Source organism: Dendrobates tinctorius, unplaced genomic scaffold (genome assembly GCF_039654945.1).
Source record: "Dendrobates tinctorius isolate UK_male_01 unplaced genomic scaffold, ASM3965494v1 ptg000113l, whole genome shotgun sequence".
In the NCBI taxonomy this organism is placed as follows: domain Eukaryota; kingdom Metazoa; phylum Chordata; class Amphibia; order Anura; family Dendrobatidae; genus Dendrobates; species Dendrobates tinctorius.
Genome location: NW_027361781.1, coordinates 2,108,589 through 2,129,489, shown reverse-complemented (window position 1 = coordinate 2,129,489; position 20,901 = coordinate 2,108,589). Strand labels below are relative to the sequence as shown.

Sequence of the window (20,901 nt, the reverse complement as noted above, 5' to 3'; positions counted from 1 at the left end):
TGAGGATATCATCCGGATATCCACGCTCCAAAAACCGAGATCTCAAATCATCGGCTTGTTCCCTGAAATCTCTGTGATTAGAGCAGTTCCTTTTCATTCGTAGGTACTGCCCCTTTGGGATGCCTCTTCTGAGTGGGGCTGGGTGACTAGAATCCCATCTCAGCAGAGAATTTGAGGAGGTGGGTTTTCTAAAGGTTTTAGTTATTAACCGGCCATTCTCTCCTCTTTCAATGCTGATGTCTAGAAATGATAATTTATGTCTATCAGCCTCAAAGGTGAATTGAAGGCCCAGATCATTCTTATTCAATCCTCTTACAAAATTACCAAACCCCTCCTTGTCTCCTTTCCAAATTATGAACACATCATCGATGTAGCGGAGCCAGAGCACAATACTGTCCTCCGCCACATCCATGTGCTCTCCAAATACGATGTTTTCCTCCCACCAACCCAGGAGCAAGTTTGCATACGATGGCGCACATGGGCTACCCATCGCAGTGCCCCTGAGCTGGTGGAAGTACTCTCCATTGAATAGGAAAAAGTTCCTGGTGAGACAAAATTCAAGGGCCTTGATGACAAACTGATTATGTTCAGAATACTGGATACCCCTAGTTTTTAGATAGTAGTCCGTAGCCATTAGACCTTTTGTGTGAGGGATGGATGAATATAAAGCCTCTACATCGATTGAACCCAGTATCATATTGGTGTCCAAGTCAATGTTGTCAAGTTTCACTAAAAGGTCCGTGGTGTCCCGGATGTATGAACTTAGGGAAATGACAAATGGTCTTAGGATTTGGTCTACGTATAATCCTAGATTTTGTGTTAGACTCCCGTATTGCATTGATAAAAATGAGAGAGAATTTTTGACACCAATGCATCCAGTTGTCGCAACCTTTTATGCTTTACCAAAAGTGCATAAGGGTCTGGTCCCTCTAAAGGGAAGACTCATCGTCTCTGGGATCGGGAGTCTAACACAAAATCTAGGATTATACGTAGACCAAATCCTAAGACCATTTGTCATTTCCCTAAGTTCATACATACGGGACACCACGGACCTTTTAGTGAAACTTGACAACATTGACTTGGACACCAATATGATACTGGGTTCAATCGATGTAGAGGCTTTATATTCATCCATCCCTCACACAAAAGGTCTAATGGCTGCGGACTACTATCTAAAAACTAGGGGTATCCAGTATTCTGAACATAATCAGTTTGTCATCAAGGCCCTTGAATCTTGTCTCACCAGGAACTTTTTCTTATTCAATGGAGAGTACTTCCACCAGCTCAGGGGCACTGCGATGGGTAGCCCATGTGCGCCATCGTATGCAAACTTGCTCCTGGGTTGGTGGGAGGAAAACATCGTATTTGGAGAGCACATGGATGTGGCGGAGGACAGTATTGTGCTCTGGCTCCGCTACATCGACAATGTGTTCATAATTTGGAAAGGAGACAAGGAGGGGTTTGGTAATTTTGTAAGAGGATTGAATAAGAATGATCTGGGCCTTCAATTCACCTTTGAGGCTGATAGACATAAATTATCATTTCTAGACATCAGCATTGAAAGAGGAGAGAATGGCCGGTTAATAACTAAAACCTTTAGAAAACCCACCTCCTCAAATTCTCTGCTGAGATGGGATTCTAGTCACCCAGCCCCACTCAGAAGAGGCATCCCAAAGGGGCAGTACCTACGAATGAAAAGGAACTGCTCTAATCACAGAGATTTCAGGGAACAAGCCGATGATTTGAGATCTCGGTTTTTGGAGCGTGGATATCCGGATGATATCCTCAAGGAGGCATTTAAGACCACTGCAGTCAGAGATAGAAAAGAGCTATTAATCCCAAAACAGAAAAACACAGACGAAGGAACGATCAGATTTATAACAAAATACTCTAATGGATCCAATGACTTGAGGGAAATTATGAAACGGCATTGGCCAATTCTCCTCATGGATCAAGACCTTCTAGGGATTTTACCTGGTACCCCACAAATTACGTTCAGAAAAGGTCGTTCCATCAAGGATAGACTAGTCCGTAGCCATTTTTCCTTAAACACTAATACTAGGCCTACCTGGCTGGGTACCCAACCCAAAGGGTGTTATAAGTGTGGCAACTGCAAATATTGTGCATCAATTACACAGGACACTATTTTTCGTAGTAGTGTCACAAGAAGAACTTTTCCTATACAACAGTTTATCAATTGCAGATCGGTTGGAGTTGTGTATAAGATTACCTGTAGATGCAGTTTAGAATATGTTGGTAAAACCAAGAGAGAGCTCAGAGTGAGAGTGAGAGAGCTCAGAGTGAGAGTGGGAGAGCACCACAGGGACATCATAAACAAACGAGACACACCAGTGGCGAATCACATCAACCAGGCCCACAACAGGGATGTTAAGGCTGTCAGTTTCATAGGCATTGAAAAAGACCCAAAAAATCAAAGAGGAGGAGACTGGGATAAGCGAATCCTTCAGAGAGAAACTTTCTGGATCTTCTCACTACGAACAGTACATCCCAAGGGACTTAATGAACTTCTCACCTATTCTTCCTTCTTGTAGGGAGTACTTTAATAGGGCCATCAAAGTATAGGGAGAGCCGCCGTTGAGTGGGGGCGCCACTTGCGCAGGAATTAGGGTGCCAACCTCCGCGTTAGGTAGGTGACATATAGAGAGGGTATAATAGGGTAAGTTCTAGTGAGCACCCTTCTCTATCCTTCCCAAAAAGGTCCGTGGTGCCCAGTATATACCATGCAACACCTATTAACCAATTGACTATTTACTATTATAATCTGGTAGATATTTTTTCCTCTGGAAAGTTTAATCATACGTTTTGTATTTTGAATATGGTGTAAAAAATTTTTTGGATTCAGGAATGCACTGAAAATGTCCCTTGTTTGGGTTTATCAGCAAAAAATAGAAAATGGTTTTGCTGATTTTTTGTAATTATACACGTCTCTAAGCCACCGATATTGGTTATATCTAAATGGGAATAGATGTATAATTTTTCCAGCCCGAGCCCCACTCTATAGAACGAGATGCCTAACGCTATATAGATATGCACAACAGCGTCTGGTTGCTATGGGCACGGGCGAGTCACATGAACGCGATGTGTTTACATCGCTGTCTATACCGGATGTGACGCTACCGATACTCAGACGAACCCAGGAAGTGGGGCACATGATCTGGTCAATACGCGTCACCGGATGTGACGTTTTCGTCCCTTAGACATGCCCAGGAAGTGGGGCAGGAGAGGAGTCTAGGGGCCTGAGTAAGATGAAAACCGGAAGTGCCAGCCCCGGCGTCCGGAAATAGGGATAGACCGCGGGACTTCTGAATGTATATAAAAGATAATGAGAGCGCGATATGGCGCGCAATGCCACCGGACTAAATGCCACTACTCCCCTGATGAATTTGTGGTAGATGAAACGCGTTGGAAGATATACAGAGGGAATCGAGCTACCCAGCGATTCGCTGACATGTGGAGCCCCCTAGCTGTGAGCAGTATTCGGGTATCGCCATGGAAAGCAACGATATCTGAGATAAGTACATGATCTATTCATACACTAGAAAGGAGATTTGTGGTCAGTAATCTAAAGGAGACTCTATACATTTTCTTTCTGAGGGTGTTCGATATATGTACAGTGGCTCACTTTTTTGTATACTAATGTCCTATACGGACTGTATTAGAGCCTAGAAAACAGCAATAACCATAAAAGGACAATTCATATGTGGGGCTATAGGCTATTCTTCATTATATCTGGGTTTAGGGACTGAGGCCCGATACGTACGCAACACTTAGAGGCTGTTGTAAATAAGGTATAAAATGATATAACGAGTGCCCCATTGTCCTACATGGGTGATTTCAGGCGGCATTGAACAATTTTTAATCACTTCAGCACGAGCACTTTGTATGGCACTTTTTGTTGATATATGTTTTTAAAGGTTGATTAAAAGTTAAGTTTTAGTTAAACTGGTCCGTACCAATCTGCTATAAAATACACATCTCGCTATTGGTAGATATACCCCTGCTATTATTTTTTTTTATTTTTTTTTTTTTTTACACTATTTTAAAATAAAAAAATAGTGTACAGTCAAGATAAAAAAGTTTCATTCGAAATATTTATTAAAAAAAACCCATAAAGATCCCAATTGCCTCCTTTTTGATATTTAAAAAATAAGAAACTAAAAAGGTAAACTTGGTATTTTCCTCGTCTATAAAAATCCAATCTATGAAAAACATGAAATTGCCATAGTTAAAATATAAGTTAACCCTTTACAGAAAAAAAATCGAAACCCCCACTGCCACAAAAAATGCAATAAAAAGCAAACAAAACTTCGTAAGTACCCCTAAATGGAACCGCTAAAAATTACAGCTCGGCACACGAAAAATAAGAATTTGCAAAGTTTCATCGACAAAAATTGAATGGGTCAAAAAATTAAGACCTAGACCAATTAGTTTTTTGCACTAAAATAATATTATTAATAATAATAATAATAATAATAAAAGAGCACTGTTCGGTATCTCCGTGATCATACTGACCCAGAGTGGAGAATCCTATTACCAGCTCGTTATTACCATTCAATGAATGATGTAAACAACATTTTTTTAAAAAAGCAGCCGCATTCCCACCACCTCCTTAAATAAAAGTGTGGGGCTTTTCCACCGCACCACCCTTTTTTTTTCTCTTTTTCAGTACGTTGTATGGCAAAATGAATGATGTCAGCATACAGCAAAAAAACAAGCCCTTGTACGGCCGCGCTGTCATTTATGGCCCTTCAAAGGCTTGGACAAAAATACTACAGTGCGTAAACGACAAAAATGCTCAACGATTCACGCACTATGGTTCCAACATTCGCCCGCGCCTCGGTGCGCCTTACAATACCTTGTCTTGTTGCTTTTGATTCATGTTGTTCTTGTTGCAGCGAGAGACGCTCATCTCCGCCTCGTCCTTCTCACGACACCTCTGCTCATAGGCCTTCTTACTCTGATGGGAAAAACACCGAAAGGGAGAGATCACTTTACATCTTCCACTGACACCGCTGGGGGGTGGGGATGAGGGGCTGAGGTTGATGGAACCTGGTGTAGAGGAAAAAGGTGGCACTGACCATAACGTACTCGTGCTCTAGACTGCTGCAAGGAGGAATATAGAATTTAAAGGGTAGGTTCATTGCATAAATATTCATACACTAATAATCGGTTCCTTGGGTAAATACTCTTATTCTAGGGTGCAAATTAGTATACAACAAGCATAATATTAGAGTACGAAAAAAAACAAAAAACAAATATCATATGAGCATGTGTGCAACAAATGAATATGGGGTTCATTGTGTACATACTCATGCCGTATTGTTAAGTACATTGTGCACATACTCGTACCCTAATGTTAGGTACATTGTGTATATACTGATACCCAGGGGTATAATTTGGTCTGACATGCACTGTGGGCTGTGAGGTCTTATATAGACAGGTGTGTGCCTTCCACAATTCTGTCTCTGAGCACCTTGGCCAGTTCCTTTGACCTCATGATTCTCATTTGGTCTGACATGCACTGTGGGCTGTGAGGTCTTATATAGACAGGTGTGTGCCTTCCACAATTCTGTCTCTGAGCACCTTGGCCAGTTCCTTTGACCTCATGATTCCCTTTTGGTCTGACATGCACTGTGAGCTGTGAGGTCTTATATAGACAGGTGTGCGCCTTTACAAATCAAGTCCTATCAGTTTAATTAAACACAACTGGACTCCAATGAAGAAGTAGAACCATCTCAAGGAGGATCACAAGGAAATGGACAGCATGTGCTTTAAATATGAGTGTCTGAGCAAAGGGTCAGAATACTTATGACCATGTGATAGAATCATAGAATCATAGAATCATAGAATCGTAGAGTTGGAAGGGACCTCCTGGGCCATCTGGTCCAACCCCCTGCTCAAAGCAGGATTCGCTAAATCATCCCAGTTAGATGTCTGTCCAGCCTCTGTTTGAAGACTTCCATTGAAGGAGAACTCACCACTTCTCGTGGCAGCCTGTTCCACTCATTGATCACTCTAACTGTCAAAAAGTTTTTTCTAATATCTAATCTGTGTCTCCTCCCATTCAGCTTCATCCCATTGCTTCTAGTCTTTCCTTGTGCAAATGAGAATAAAGTTGATCCTTCTACAATGTGACAGCCCTTTAGATATTTGTAGACAGCTATTAAGTCTCCTCTCAGTCTTCTCTTTTGCAAACTAAACATTCCCAAATCCTGCAACCTTTCCTCATAAGACAGGGTTTGCAGACCGGTCACCATTCTGGTCGCTCTTTTCTGAACTTGCTCCAGTTTGTTGATGTCTTTTTTAAAATGTGGTGCCCAAAATTGGACACAATATTCCAGATGAGGTCTGACCAAAGAGGAGTAGAGGGAAATAATTACTTCACGTGATCTAGACTGTATGCTTCTGTTAATACATCCTAGAATTGCATTTGCCTTTTTTGCTGCTGCATCACACTGTTGACTCATATTCAGTCTGTGATCTATTAGTATACCCAAGTCTTTTTCACATGTGCTGTCACTTAGCCCTATTCCTCCCATTCTATATATGCTTTTTTCATTTTTATTGCCCAGATGTAGTACTTTGCATTTCTCCCTGTTAAAAACCATTCTGTTAGTTGCTGCCCACTTCTCCAGTTTATTTATATCTTTTTGAATCCTCTCTCTCTTCTCTAGTATTAGCTATCCCTCCTAGCTTTGTGTCATCAGCAAATTTATTCAGTTTACCCTCAATTCCTTCATCTAAATCGTTGATAAAGATGTTGAACAATACAGGGCCCAGGACAGAGCCCTGTGGTACCCCACTTGAGACATTCTTCCAACTGGATGTGCAGCCATTTACGACCACTCTTTGGGTCCGATCACTAAGCCAGTTATGAATCCACCTAACAGTTGCCTTGTCCATTCCATACTTAGTCATTTTTTCAATAAGGATTGTATGAGAGACTTTGTCAAATGCTTTGCTGAAGTCAAGATATACTATATCTACAGCATTTCCTTGATCCACCCAATCAGTGATTCCGTCATAGAAGGAAATTAAATTAGTCTGACATGACTTATTAGTTACAAACCCATGCTGACTCTGTTTAATCACTTCATTCTTATCCAGGTATTGACATACATGTTGTTTAATAATTTGTTCAAAGATCTTTCCTGGTATAGAAGTCAGACTCACAGGCCTATAGTTGCCTGGGTCCACCTTCTTCCCCTTTTTGAAGATAGGAACAACATTTGCTCTTCTCCAGTCTTCTGGCACTTCTCCTGTTCTCCAAGAATTTTCAAAGATTATGGAGAGGGGTTCAAAAATTTCTTCTGCTATCTCCTTCGGTACTCTGGGGTGTAATTCATCTGGACCTGGAGACTTGAATTCATTTAGGTTAGCTAAGTGTTTCCTCACTATCTGTTTATAGATATCCTGGATTCTTCTATTCCCTTAATAGGACAGTGAATAACAGTTGATGTTACATTTCCTTTCTGAGAGAAAACAGATGCAAAATAGGAATTTAAAAGTTCAGCCTTCTCAACATCCTGTCTTACCATTTCATCATTTTCATCCTGTAAAAATCCTATAGCATCTTTGACTTTTCTTTTACTTTTGACATATCCCCAAAATCCTTTATTATTGCTTTTGACATCTCTTGCAAGCCTCAATTCATTTTCACCTTTAGATAATCTGATTTGTGCCCTGCAGGTTCTGCAGACAGCATTATATTCTTCTTTAGATATGCCTCCCTCTTTCCATTTTATAAACATTTTTTTCTTCCTTTTTAGCATGTGCTTAAGTTCTGTGTTCATCCATCCTGGTTTCCTTAAATGCTTCCTATTCTTCCCTCTTTTCAGAATTGTTAACAACTGTGCTTTGAGAATTTTATTTTTCAAGATTTCCCATCCTTCCTGGACATTTTTGTCTTTAAGGATATTTCAATTTTTCTTTTTTAATAAATGTGCAAAAATTTCTACATTTCTGTTTTTTTTCCTTCAAGATGGGGTGCAGAGTGTACATTAATGAGAAAAAAAACGGAACTTTTTTGAATTTACCAAATGGCTGCACTGAAACAAAGAGTGAAAAATTTAAAGGAGTCTGAATACTTTCTGTACCCACGGTATTAGAAGACCAATACTGTTAAAGACCCATGATAGTTAGGAGCACTGTTAGAAATTTTGCATTGCGGACTACGAGCCACAAACCACTGCTCCTACCCTAATATTTGGTACATGGCATACATACTGATACCTAATATTTGTGGTTCATTGCGTACATGCTTATTCCCTGCCTGCAGATCACACCTGCTAAACTGTCAGTAATATCAAACTCTCAGAAAAAGAGGAGACCCTCCTGGATTAGTAGTAACTTCTCCCACATTACTGGTGACATTACTGGTGACGTCATTGCCTCGTCGATGATGGCAGCAGGAACTGAAGTCTTTGTTGCCAATTGCAACCAATCATGGCACTGCCTTACTTTGAAAGAAATTAAAGCTGCAATTGCTTACTGTGGGCTATAAAATACATTTAGGCCAGAGGTGGGGAACCTCCAGCCCATGGGCCCCGTGATGATCTCTTCTCCAGTCCCTGGGAAGATTCCCAGAGACCGCAGTGCTCATGTTGGTGGCTGTATTATGACAGCTACCAGATCATCAATTTCTTCTTACTCTGCGAGCACGCAGCGTTCACTACTGAATGCAGCCCCAGCGTCTCCTGTGATATCTATTCCACAGCCCCATGTCTCCTGTGATGTGTAGGTCCCAGCTCCATATGTCCTGTGCCAATGTAAGGGGAGGCCAGGACTGTAGTCATGGCCAGAGACCCTGAATCATCTGTGTTCCGACCTTACCTCAAAGAAAAATGTATTTCACTTCTCAGCGTACCTGCATCTTCAGGTTCAGGTCCCCCTGGGCGCTTCCCAGGCGGCAACGGCCCTTCTTCTAGGCGACCCCCAGCAATAGAGACACAGTCCAGGATAACTTGAACATTCTCTTTACTTAGAACTTCACACGTTACATCCACAATTGGCTTCTTCATCTTTCCTTACTTTGCCGACGCTTCTGTGCAGCACACGTCCGGACCAGACAGTCTTAGACTGCTCCCCAGATCCTTCCTGGCCTAACCTCACCATGATGACAATTCCTTCTGCCTGTTTCGCCCCAGACACGAAATCATCAGCCACACGGTTTGGTTGCCTCTGGAAAAGCATCCGACCCGTCTGTACGGTTCCCTTCGAAGCTCCAACTTCCTTCAGCTCCTCATTCCAACCGACTCCCGCCGTAAAGGCGTCCACACAGACTATGAGTCCGCACATCTTCCTTCTCCTGTACTGGCCCACTGCGATGATGCCCAGTGGCCGTGGATAACGTGGGCTGCAGCTACCTAACATTGCGTGGCTGCCTAGCCGTCCGGGGCCTATAGCCCATGTGGACACTTCGGGCACACTGGCCCCGTCTGACTTAACTTCCTAAAACTCCTGACTTACCACCCGGAAGCCCCTCCTATTTTAACCCCCTACAAATTAGCTATAACCTATTCTAACCGTGCACACTAGAATGCCCCCATCTAGTGGCCCCCAAAGGAACTACACTTACCCTTAGCTATGAGAACTAGAACACTAAGGTGCCCCCTTCCAATGTCCGAAGGGTGCACTTTACTTTGCCCATCTTACACAGTATTACATTAAAGGAACATAATGCATATACAACATTATACATAAAATGGTACCACGGAAAAGAGTGTGGCAGTACCATTCACTTTGCGGGGTAATACATATTTTACATGTAGCAGTACTACCGAGTATTAACAACGACATTACTGTAACTAACATATGCAAACAGATACACATTAAGAACAAATAGGGGAGCAGAGCAAGGCGGTAATCCAATGTCACCTCCTTACACCATCTATTCCCCAGCCATATGTCTCCTGTGCTGTCTATGCCCCAGCCTCCTGTCTCCTGGGCGGTCTAGTCCCCAGCCTCATGTCTCCTGTGCCGCTTAAACACCAGCCCCATGTCTCCTGTGACATCTAGGCCCCAGCCCCATGTCTCCTGTGACATCTAGGCCCCAGCCCCATGTCTCCTGTGACATCTAGGCCCCATGTCTCCTGTGACATCTAGGCCCCAGCCCCATGTCTCCTGTGACATCTAGGCCCCAGCCCCATGTCTCCTGTGACATCTAGGCCCCAGCCCCATGTCTCCTGTGACATCTAGGCCTCAGCACCATGTCTCCTGTGATGTCTAAGCCCCATGTCTCCTTTGATGTTTAGGCCCCAGCCTCATGTCTCCTGTGATGTTTAGGCCCCAGCCTCATGTCTCCTGTGATGTCTAGGTCTCAGCCTTGTGTCTCCTATGATGTCTAGGCCCCAGCCTCATGTCTCCTGTGATGTCTAAACCCCAGCCTCTTGTCTCTTGTGATGTCTAGGCCCTAGCCCAGTGATGGCGAACATATGGCACGCGTACCAGAGAGGGCACACAGAGCCCTCTCAGCTGGCATGCGGCCTCGCCTCACTGATCCGGAGCTGCAGCTTCCTGCCTCTCACACATTGAACGGCGCAGCCACGGAGCTGAGTGATGATGTCATCTAGCCACGGCCGCGCCTCTCAATGTGTGAGAGGAAGTGAGAGCCGAGGAAGCTGCCGGCACGCGGAGAGGTGAGTATGGCCACTGGTGTGTTTGTGTGTGTGGTGAGTGTGGCCGCTGTGGTGTGTGTTTGTCAATGATGTGGAGAGGGCCAATGATGGGAGTGATGGGAAGATGGCCAGTGATGGGGAGAGGGCCAATGATGGGGAGAGGGCCAATGATGGCGGTGATGGGGAGAGGGCCAATGATAGGGGTGATGGGGAGAGGGCCGATGATGGGAGTGATGGGGAGAGGGCTGATGATGGGAGTGATGGGGAGAGGGACAATGATGGGGTGATGGGGAGGAGGAAATGATGGAGGTGGTGGAATGGGCAATTTCTACATGATGGCGATCATGATGGGGCATATTTCTGTATGAAGGGGATGATGGGGCATACGTGGCAAATTTTAGGCCACGCCCCTGACCACACCCATTTCACAGCCATGTCCACGCCCAACCGCACCCATTTAGCACTGCTGATCACACTGACTGGTACTGAGGGCACAGTGGCTGGCATTATGGGCACAGTGGCTGGTACTGTGGGCATACTGACTGGTACTGAGGAAAAGAAAGAAAGAAAACCAAGAGAGAAAAAAGAAAATAGAGAGAAAGAAAGGGGAGCAAGAGAGAAAGTAAGAACAGAGAGAGAAAGAAAGAACAGAGAGAGAAAGAAGAAAGAACACAGAGAGAGAAAAAAAGAGGGGAAAGAAAGAATGGAGAGAGAGAACAGAGAGAAAGAACAGAGAGAGAAAGAAAGAGGGGAAAGAAAAGAACAGAGAGAAAGAAAGAGGAGACAGAAAAAAAGAACAGAGAGAAAGAAAGAGAACAGAGAGAGAGAAAGAAGAAAGAACAGAGATATAAAGAAAGAGGGGAAAGAAAGAATAGAGAGAGTGAACAGATAGAAAGAACAGAGAGAGAGAAAGAAAGGGGAAAGAACAGAGGGAAAGAAAGAGGGGAAAGACAGAAAGAACAGAGAAAGAGAAAGAACAGATAGAGAGAAAGAAAGAACAGAGAGAGAAAGAAAGAGGGGAAGAAAGAACAGAGAGAGTAGATAGAAAGAACAGAGAAAGAAAGGGGAAAGAAATAACAGAGAGAAAGAAAAAAAAGAGAACAGAGAGAGAGAGAAAGAAAGAACAGAGAGAGAAAGAAAGAGGGGATAGAAAGAACATAGAGAGAGAAATAAAGAGGGGAAAGAAAAGAGAGAGAGAAAGAACCGAGAGAAAGAAAGAAAGAAAGAGGGGAAAGAAAAAAGAGAACAGAGAGAGAAATAAAGAACAGAGAGAGAAAGAAAGAGGGGAAAGAAAGAAGAGAGAGAAAGAAAGAACACAGAGAGAAAGAGAAAGAACAGAGAAAGAAAGAAGGGAAAGAAAGAGAGAAAGAAAGAAGGGAAAGAAAGAAAGGAAAGAGAAAGAACAGAGAGAGAGAGAAAAAAAGAAAGAACAGAGAGAGAGCAAGGAAGAACAGAGAGAAAGAAAGAGGGAAAGGAAAGAAAGAAAGAACAGAGAGAGAAAAAAGAGGGGACAGAAAAAAAGAACAAAGAGAGAAAGAAAGAACAGAGAGAACAGAGAGAAAGAAGAAAGAACAGAGAGAGAAAGTAAGAGGGGAAAGAAAGAACAGAGAGAGAGAACAGATAGAAAGAACAGAGAGAGAAAGAAAGAGGGGAAAGAAAGAACAGAGAGCGAAAGAAAGATCAAAGAGAGAAAAAACAGAGAGAGAAAAAGAAAGAACAGAGAGAAAGAAAGAGGGGAAAGAAATAACAGAGAGAGAAGGAAAGTAAGAACAGAGAGAGAAAGAAAGAGGGAAAGAAAGAAAGATTCTATAAAGATACTATAGCAGCCCGGCTCCCATTGTAGTGCCCAATTGAGCCTCCCGGTGCAGGACATATCATGATCCGCTCACATGGCCGGCATCCCCAATTCCAAGGCGATCCTACTGTCCGCATAGTCGGAGGAGGACATGGTGATGGATCTGAAGCATTCCCTGAAGTGCCTCCATGGATCCGTCACAATCTCCTCATGAAATTACCTCATATCCAGTCAGCTTCCAGCACATCACTTCCGGTGGACCGTCATATGCGAGTTTTAAAGTGCTCCTCTGGGCTCCGCCATGTACTCCTGTGTCCACGGGAAAAGTAAGCTCCCGACCGGGACATCAGGGAAGACTCTCAAAATCGGGACTGTCTCACTGGACGGTTAGGAGGTATGAATGCTCCCCACCATACACCTTGTACATGAACGGCTCCGCACACCTCATACACACACGGTTCCGCTTTGTATGCCTCGTACACACTTGGCTCCGCACATCCTGTACACACATGGCTCCGCTCCGCATACCCCGTACACACTTGGCTCCGCTCTGTACAAACCGTACACACGCGCACACATGCGCGGCTCCGCTCCGTACACCTCGTACACATGCGCGGCTCCGCTCCACACACCTCATACACACAAGGTTCGGCTTTGTATGCCTCGTACACACTTGGCTCCGCTCCGCATACCCCGTACACATGTGGCTCCGCTCTGTAAAAACCAAACACACGCGCGGCTCCGCTCCATACACCTCGTACACACGCGTGGCTCCACTCCGTACACCTCGTACACACGCGCGGCTCCGCTCCATACACCTCGTACACACGCGCAGCTCCGCTCCGTACACCTCGTACACACGCGTGGCTCCGCTCCGTACACCTCGTACACGCGCGCGGCTCCACCCTGTACACCCTGTAAACTCCTCCTGACCCCACACAGAAACTTCACCTCATCCAGCACCATGAGTCCTGCAGACACCGAGGCCCCTGATCATGAGACCCCTGACTCCTCCCCTCCTGTGACCTTATCACAGGTCCTGTGTGCACAGAACACACAGCCCAGCCACATCATTGCAGGCTGTGAGGGGCTGTGGTGGCTTTCTGAGAGGGTAAGGATGGGGTCGGTGCATGGGGGTGCGAGGATGGGGTCGGTGCAGTCCGGGCGGGACGCTGGTTGGGGGAGTCAAAAATGGGACAGTCTCACGAGAATCGGGATGGTTGGGAGGTATGCATCTGGGTTCGGTACGACTTATTGCTGCGAGTTCTTTAGAAAACTTCTCATCGCAAAGAGTTGCCAACGCAAAACTGTAAAAGCTGTTATGAATTGCAACATACTCCATACCTCCTAACATCACAGCTGCACCACAGAGAAGCAGTTCCAGACATCACATTAGGGCTGAGTTAATTAACTTTGTGACTAAATATAGATGGGTAATTTTATACGGCCCCCAATGGATGGTATAAATATCTAAATGACCCATGGCAGAAAAGAGGTTCTCCACCCCTGGTTTAGACAGTTTCATAACTTAGCACCTAAAGTGAGAGGACAAATAAGCACCCAGTCCTGCCCGCCCTGCCATACTTACGTCTACAGTCCTCTTGTATTGAAGCTGTCGCTGCTTGTGCATGTTGTCCATGGCAGCTTCTATCTGCAAAGAAAAGACTTAATAGAAGTATCCATGTCTGACAGTTAAGGTTCTCCTTTCATCATCTTTGTAGATTTTTGGTTAATTTACATTGTTTATTATCTATCATGTGCCATTGTTTGATTATGTCCTTGACTCTGAACTTTACACCAAGCAGCTCTCACTGCCTGGCGGTATCTGAGGGCTAATTTATGGAGGCACTGAGACCTTTTACCTACTGGGCCTCTGCTGAGATTCTACCTTCCCCTGTATGAGGTGTATACATTCGCATGTAAAAGTTTGTGAACAGTTAACCAATGTGAAGATAAAATTATCTCTAAAAGTGCTGAAGTTAAAGATGACACCTTTCCTTTGTATATTAGGCAAAAAAAAAAAAATTTTCTTATTTTGCATTTTAAAATTTACAAAAAGCAAAATGGGCCGATGCAAACGCTTGGGCACCATTGGGGATTTGCGTGCTCAGATAACTTTGACCAAGGTTTCAGACCTTAATTATCCTATATGATCACACAGCATTTAATCTTAATTATCCAGACGTCTTTTTTCAATAAACAAAAAAAAGTTGCGCTCTGTAATGCTAAAGCATGTCAATATGAAATATATTAAATAAGAATAGCAATATTGCTTCTGGATAACAGGAAAAAAACTGAGACGCTTAGCACATAATATGGCCAAGTCGTGCATGCCCATCAACCAACGACAAGGTGGTCTCAGAACTGTACTAAGCGTCTCAGTTTTTTCCTATTATCCAGAAGGAGTATTGATATTCATATTTCATATTGACATGCTTTAGCACTGTAGAGTGCAACGTTTTTTTGTTTATTGCACATGGAGATGGCTGCTCCTAGTATGCACCTGTTCACACTAGGTTGAAAGTGCCAGTCAGTCTTTTGCCATTTTGTTTATTGGCTCTCTGACCAAGCACTCCACCCTCCAGTATGTGGTGGTTTTTAATTGCAACCGGATCCTACCTACCCATAAACTCAGGCTTTAAAGAGAGGTATTCACATCAACCCAGAAATTTAGACTTCAGTCTTGGAGAGGTATTCACACTAGACATGTAGGTTCCCAGGAGTTCTATCAATAATAAAAAAAGAATTAACCCGATCACTAAATGGCGTAAGGAGAAAAAAATCAAAATGTCAGAATTATTTTTTTTTTTTTGTCGCAGGTGCATTGCAATAACGGGCGATCAAAAGATCGTATCTACACCAAAATGGTATCCATAAAAAACGTCAGCTCAGCAAAAAATAAGCCCTCACCGAGCCCAAGATCACGAAAAATGGAGACGCTTCAGTCTCAGAAAATGGCGCCTTTTTTTTTTTTTTTTTACCAGTTTGGAATTTTTTTCACCACTTAAATAAAAAAGAACCTAGACAAGTTTGGGGTCTATGAACTCGTAATGACCTGTAGAATCATAATGGCAGGTCAGTTTTAGCATTTAGTGAACCTAGCAAAAAAAGCCAATCAAAAAACAAGTGTGGGATTGCATTTTTTTTGCAATTTCGCCGCGCTTGGAATTTTTTTCCCATTTTCCAGTACACAAAATGTTAAAAACAACTTGTTCCACAAAAGAACAAGCCTTCACATGGCCGTATTGACAGAAAAATAAAAAAGTTATGGCTCTGGGAAGAAGGAGAGCAAAAAAAAATGAAAACGCAACAATTAAAATATCTCCGGTCATGAAGGGGTTAAGCATGGGGGTGAATCAATCAGGGGGCAGGGTGTCGGTCAATGGCGTGGGAAACAGTTCACGGGTAGAGGGAAGAATGGATTCAATGAAATTTCAACAATTTTTTGATGCAAGCATAACTCCATCTGTATAAAATGAAGTTGAAAAGAGGCTGGCTTCTACAAATGGATAATGTAATGATGACCCTAAACACAGGTCAAAATCCACAATAGACTATCTCAAAAGGTGCGAGCTGAAGGTTTTACAATGACCCTCACAGTCCGCTAATCAGAACATCATTGAAAATCTGTGGCTAGACCTCAAAATAGCAGAGGATGGAAGACGACCCAGGAATCTCACAGAACTGGAAGAATTTTCAAAGCAAGAATGGATGAAAATCCTCAAACAAGAACAGAAAGACTCTTGGTTGGCTACAAAAGGCAGTTACAAGCTGTGATACTTGCAAAAGGGAGTGCTACTAGGTATATACAGTGTATGTGTGTATATATATATATATATATATATATATATATATACACTGTATATATATAATATATAATGTATTATTTGTGGGGGGCTCTGCCTCAAATACAAAGGAAATGTGTTCTCTTTAACTTTAGGCCTTTTATGGATCATTTAATCTTCAACCTGTGTAACTGTTCACAATAACAGCAGTTTTGACTAGGGGTACCCAAACTTTTACATGCCACTGTAACACCCAGGCGGCTCTTAATCCATCTGTAGGCCTCTTTATTAGGGATACTATGAAGTGGATTTTCCTGCTCAGGACCAGGCTCTGGTGTCCAAAGTAGTGAGCTGCCACCAAGATCTGCTCGCCCTCTGAAAGACCTGACTCATCTGTCCGCTGTGCATAAAGTCAGATTATGCGTTAAATGAATATTCCTATCATTAGAAGGAAAATTAATTATACATACTGTACATTTCAAAATACGGTACCTTTTAAATAAGAAACAAAACTGCCTTTTTCTAGTGACGTAATCACTATAGAATTAAAATGGCAATCGTCTTGTTATACTGACGGAATCCTGTTAGGATTGATGCCTGTGAACATGTGCAGGAAGAAGAACTGCCTCTGCCTTTATGAGTAGGAAGTGTCAGGAGCCCCGCACTGCACTTGCTCACTGAGCCAGTGCGCGTGTCCTGAGTACAAAAACTATGCAAAAAGATACCTGTGGAGCGGGGTAGCAGTGGTGACGATGCATGCTCCAGGCTCACAGGACCTGAAGCATGTGACTGCTGAGGGCATGGTCTAAACTCCAGAGAGGTAGGAGCTGAAGAAAACTCCTAAAAGGGTAACTACAGGACAATGTTACCAAGGGGCATAGACAGAGACAGAAACCAGATCAAGCCAGGGTCAAAGCACGAGATCGCACAACAGTACCAAAGGGTTTGACAGAATGGATAGTCAGGACGTAGCAATAGATCAGAAAACCAGAACGTGCAATAGACGGTACAATACGGACAAACTGTAACGGAGTAACAATAGCCAAGCCAGGAGGTCAGAACCAGAGAAGACAATAGTACCAAAACGAGAGACGGAGTACAGAGAGAGAGGGGACAGACCGGGTCATAAACGGGAAGCAAACAAGCAACGCAGAATACACGCACACCAGGGGTCAGACACACCAGAACAACAGTATAGCTGACAGAGAACCTTGGTAAAGAGTGAGTATTAATACCCCTCCCAGATCCAGAAAGAGGCCACGTACACTTAACCCTGTGAGTGCAGGGCAAGAGCCCTGTTCAAACCATGACAGTACCCCCCTCTTAACGGGGGGCCACTGGACCCCCAGGCTTGTCTGGGTATCTGGCGTGGAAAGCCCGCACCAGACGATCGGCGTGCACCGAACTGGCCGGAACCCATGACCGATCCTCCAGCGAATACCCCTTCCAGTGTATCAGATACTGGAGTCTCCGGCGCACCCACCAGGAGTCAACAATGCGCCCTACTTCATACTCCAGCTGCCCCTCTACCAGCACTGGCGGAGCATTTGATGAGGGATCCTCTCTCACCGTCCCCACAGGCTTTAACAGGGACCTGTGGAAGACATCAGAAATTTTAACCCCTTCCTGACATCCGACGTACTATCCCGTCCACGGTACCCGGGCCCGTATGACCGTGGACGGGATAGTACGTCTACCGCGATCAGCGGCGCCCACGTGGTGAGCGCCGCTGATCGCGGCCGGGTGTCAGCTGATTATCACAGCTGACACCCGGCACTATGTGTCAGGGGCGGTCACGGACCGCCCCCGACACGTTAACCCCTTGCACACCGCGATCAAACATGATCGCGGTGTACCGGGAGTTAAAGGGAAGCATCGGCAGGGAGGGGGCTCCCTCCGTGCTTCCCTGAGCCCCCCACGGCAGCGCAATGTGCAGCGCTGCTGCGGGGGGGCTCCTATCCTCCAAGCCCCCGAATCCAAGATGGCGACGGGGGCCTTCGGGGACCTGAGGAAGCTGGCTTCCTCAGTGCCTGCAAAGCGCAGGCAAGAGGAAGTCTTCTTCAATGCCTGTGACAGATTGCTGATCTGTCACAGTGATCTGTGATGTGACAGATCAGCGATCTGTCACAGGACAGTGATGTCCCACCTGGGACTATGTAATAAAGTAAAAAAAAAATTTAAAAAAAATGTAAAAATAAATTTAAAAAAATCGCCAAATAAATTAGAAAAAAAAAAAATATTCCCTCAATAAATCCATTTTTTGGAAATAATAAAAAAAAAAAACAATAAAAGTACACATATTAGGTATCGCCGCGTCCGTAATGACCCGCCCTATAAAACTGTCCCATTAGTTAACCCTTTTAGCGAACCCCTTAAAAAATAAAAATAAAAAACGAAGCAAAAAATAATGATTTATACCGCCAAACAAAAAGTGTAATAACGCGCGATCAAAAAGACGCATATAAATATCCATGGTACCGCTGAAAACATCATCTTGTCCAGCAAAAAACGAGCCACCACACAGCATCATCAGTGAAAAAATAAAAAAGTTATAGCTCACAGAATAAAGCGATGCAAAAATAATTATTTTTTATATAAAATAGTTTTCATTGCATAAAACCGACAAAAACATAAAAAAACGACCTAAATGAGGTATCGCTGTAACCGTACTGACCCGAAGAATAAAACCGCTTTATCAATTTTACCGCACGTGGAACGGTGTAAACGCACCCCCCCAAAAGAAATTCATGAAACGCTGGTTTTTGTTCATTCTGCGTCCCAAAAATAGGAATAAAAAGCGATCAAAAAATGTCACGTGCCCGAAAATGGTACCAATAAAAACGTCAACTCGTCCCGCAAAAAATAAGACCTCACATGACTCAGTGGGTCAAAATACGGAAAAATTATAGCTCTCAAAATGTGGTGATGCAAAAACTATTTTACAATAAAAAGCGTCTTTTAGCGTGTGACAGCCGCCAAACATAAAAACCGCCATAAATAGTAAGTCAAACCCCCCGTTATCACCCCCTTAGTTAGGGAAAAATAATAAAACTAAAAAAAAAGTATTTATCTCCATTTTCCCGTTAGGGTAAGGCTGTGTGCACACGCTGCGGATTAGGTGCGGATTCATCCGCGCGGATTTTGTAAAATCCGCAGGTGAAACCGCAGGTCAAAAGACCTGCGGTTTTACCTGCGGATTGCTCTGCGGTTTTGTCCTGCGGTTTTTCATCTCCTCAATAGAGGAGATGGCAAACCGCAGGAGAATCCGCAGAAAGAATTGACATGTCAATTCTTTCTGCGGATTGAAAACCGCAGATAATCCGCGCGGAAAATTCCGCACCGTCTGCACTGCGGTTTTTGATTCCCATAGGGAATCATGGTACTGTACACCGCAGCAGAAACTGCTGCGAGTCCGCAGCAGCCAAAACCGCTGCGGAACCGCAGCAAAATCCGCAGCGTGTGCACACAGCCTTAGGGTTAGGGCTAGGGTTAGGACTAGGGTTAGGGCTAGGGTTAGGGCTAGGGTTAGGGTTAGGGCTAGGGTTAGGGCTAGGGTTAGGGCTAGGGTTAGGGCTCAGATTAGGGTTAGGGGTGTGTTGGGGTTAGGGTTGGAGTTATAATTGGGGGTTTCCACTGTTTGGGCACATCAGGGGCTCTCCAAATGCAACATGGCGTCTGATCTCAATTCCAGCCAATTCTGAGTTGAAAAAGTCAAATGTTGCTCCTTCCCTTCCAAGCTCTGCCATGCGCCCAAACAGTGTTTTACCCCCACATGTAGGGTATCAGCCTACTCAGGACAAATTGCAAAACAATTTTTGGGGTCCAATTTCTCCTGTTACCCTTAGGAAAATAAAAAATTGGGGGCAAAAATATCATTTTTGTGGAAAAAAGTGATTTTATTTTCACGTCCGAGTGTTATAAACTTCTGTGAAGCACTTGGGGGTTCAAAGTGCTCACCACACATCTAGATAAGTTCCGTGGGGGGTCTAGTGTCCAAAATGGGGTCACTTGTGGGGAGTTTCAATAGTTTAGGTACATCAGGGGCTCTCCAAACGCACATGACACCCGCAGACCATTCCATCAAAGTCTGCATTCCAAAACGTCACTGCTTCCCTTCCGAGCCCCGACGTGTGTCCATACAGTAGTTTTCTCCCACATATGGGGTGTCAGCGTACTCAGGCCAAATTGGACAACAACTTTTGGGGTCCAATTTCTCCTGTTACCCTTGGGAAAATGAAAAAATTGGGGACTAATTGATCATGTTTCTGGAAAAAATACGATTTTTTTATTTTCATGCCCTGGCATTATGAACTTCAGTGAAGCCCTTGGGGGTTCAAAGTGCTCACCTCACATCTAGATAAGTTCCTTAGTGGGTCTAGTTTTCAAAATGGGGTCATTTGTGGGGGGTTTCCACTGTTTAGGTACATTAGGGGCTCTCCAAAGGCAACATGACACCCGCAGACCATTCCATCAAAGTCTGCATTCCAAAACGTCACTACTTCCCTTTCGAGCCCCAACGTGTGCCCATACAGTAGTTTTCTCCCACATATGGGGTATCAGCATACTCAGGACAAATTGGACAACAACTTTTGGGGTCCAATTTCTCCTGGTACCCTTGGGAAAATAAAAAAATGGTGACTAAAAGATCATGTTTGTGGAAAAAATATGAATTATTTATTTTCAC

General features: G+C 44.0%; 1 protein-coding gene across 1 annotated transcript in view; it reads right to left on the bottom strand.

Moving 5' to 3' along the window:
* Nucleotides 1-20,901, bottom strand: part of PSTPIP2 (proline-serine-threonine phosphatase interacting protein 2) — an 87,945-nt gene that overhangs the window by 17,673 nt on the left and 49,371 nt on the right. The window contains exons 6-7 of the mRNA XM_073589778.1: nucleotides 14,021-14,083; nucleotides 4,877-4,978 (exon numbers count right to left, since the gene is read on the bottom strand). Of these exons, the coding sequence (XP_073445879.1) occupies nucleotides 4,877-4,978; nucleotides 14,021-14,083 (165 nt within the window). The remainder of the gene's footprint in view (nucleotides 1-4,876; nucleotides 4,979-14,020; nucleotides 14,084-20,901) is intronic.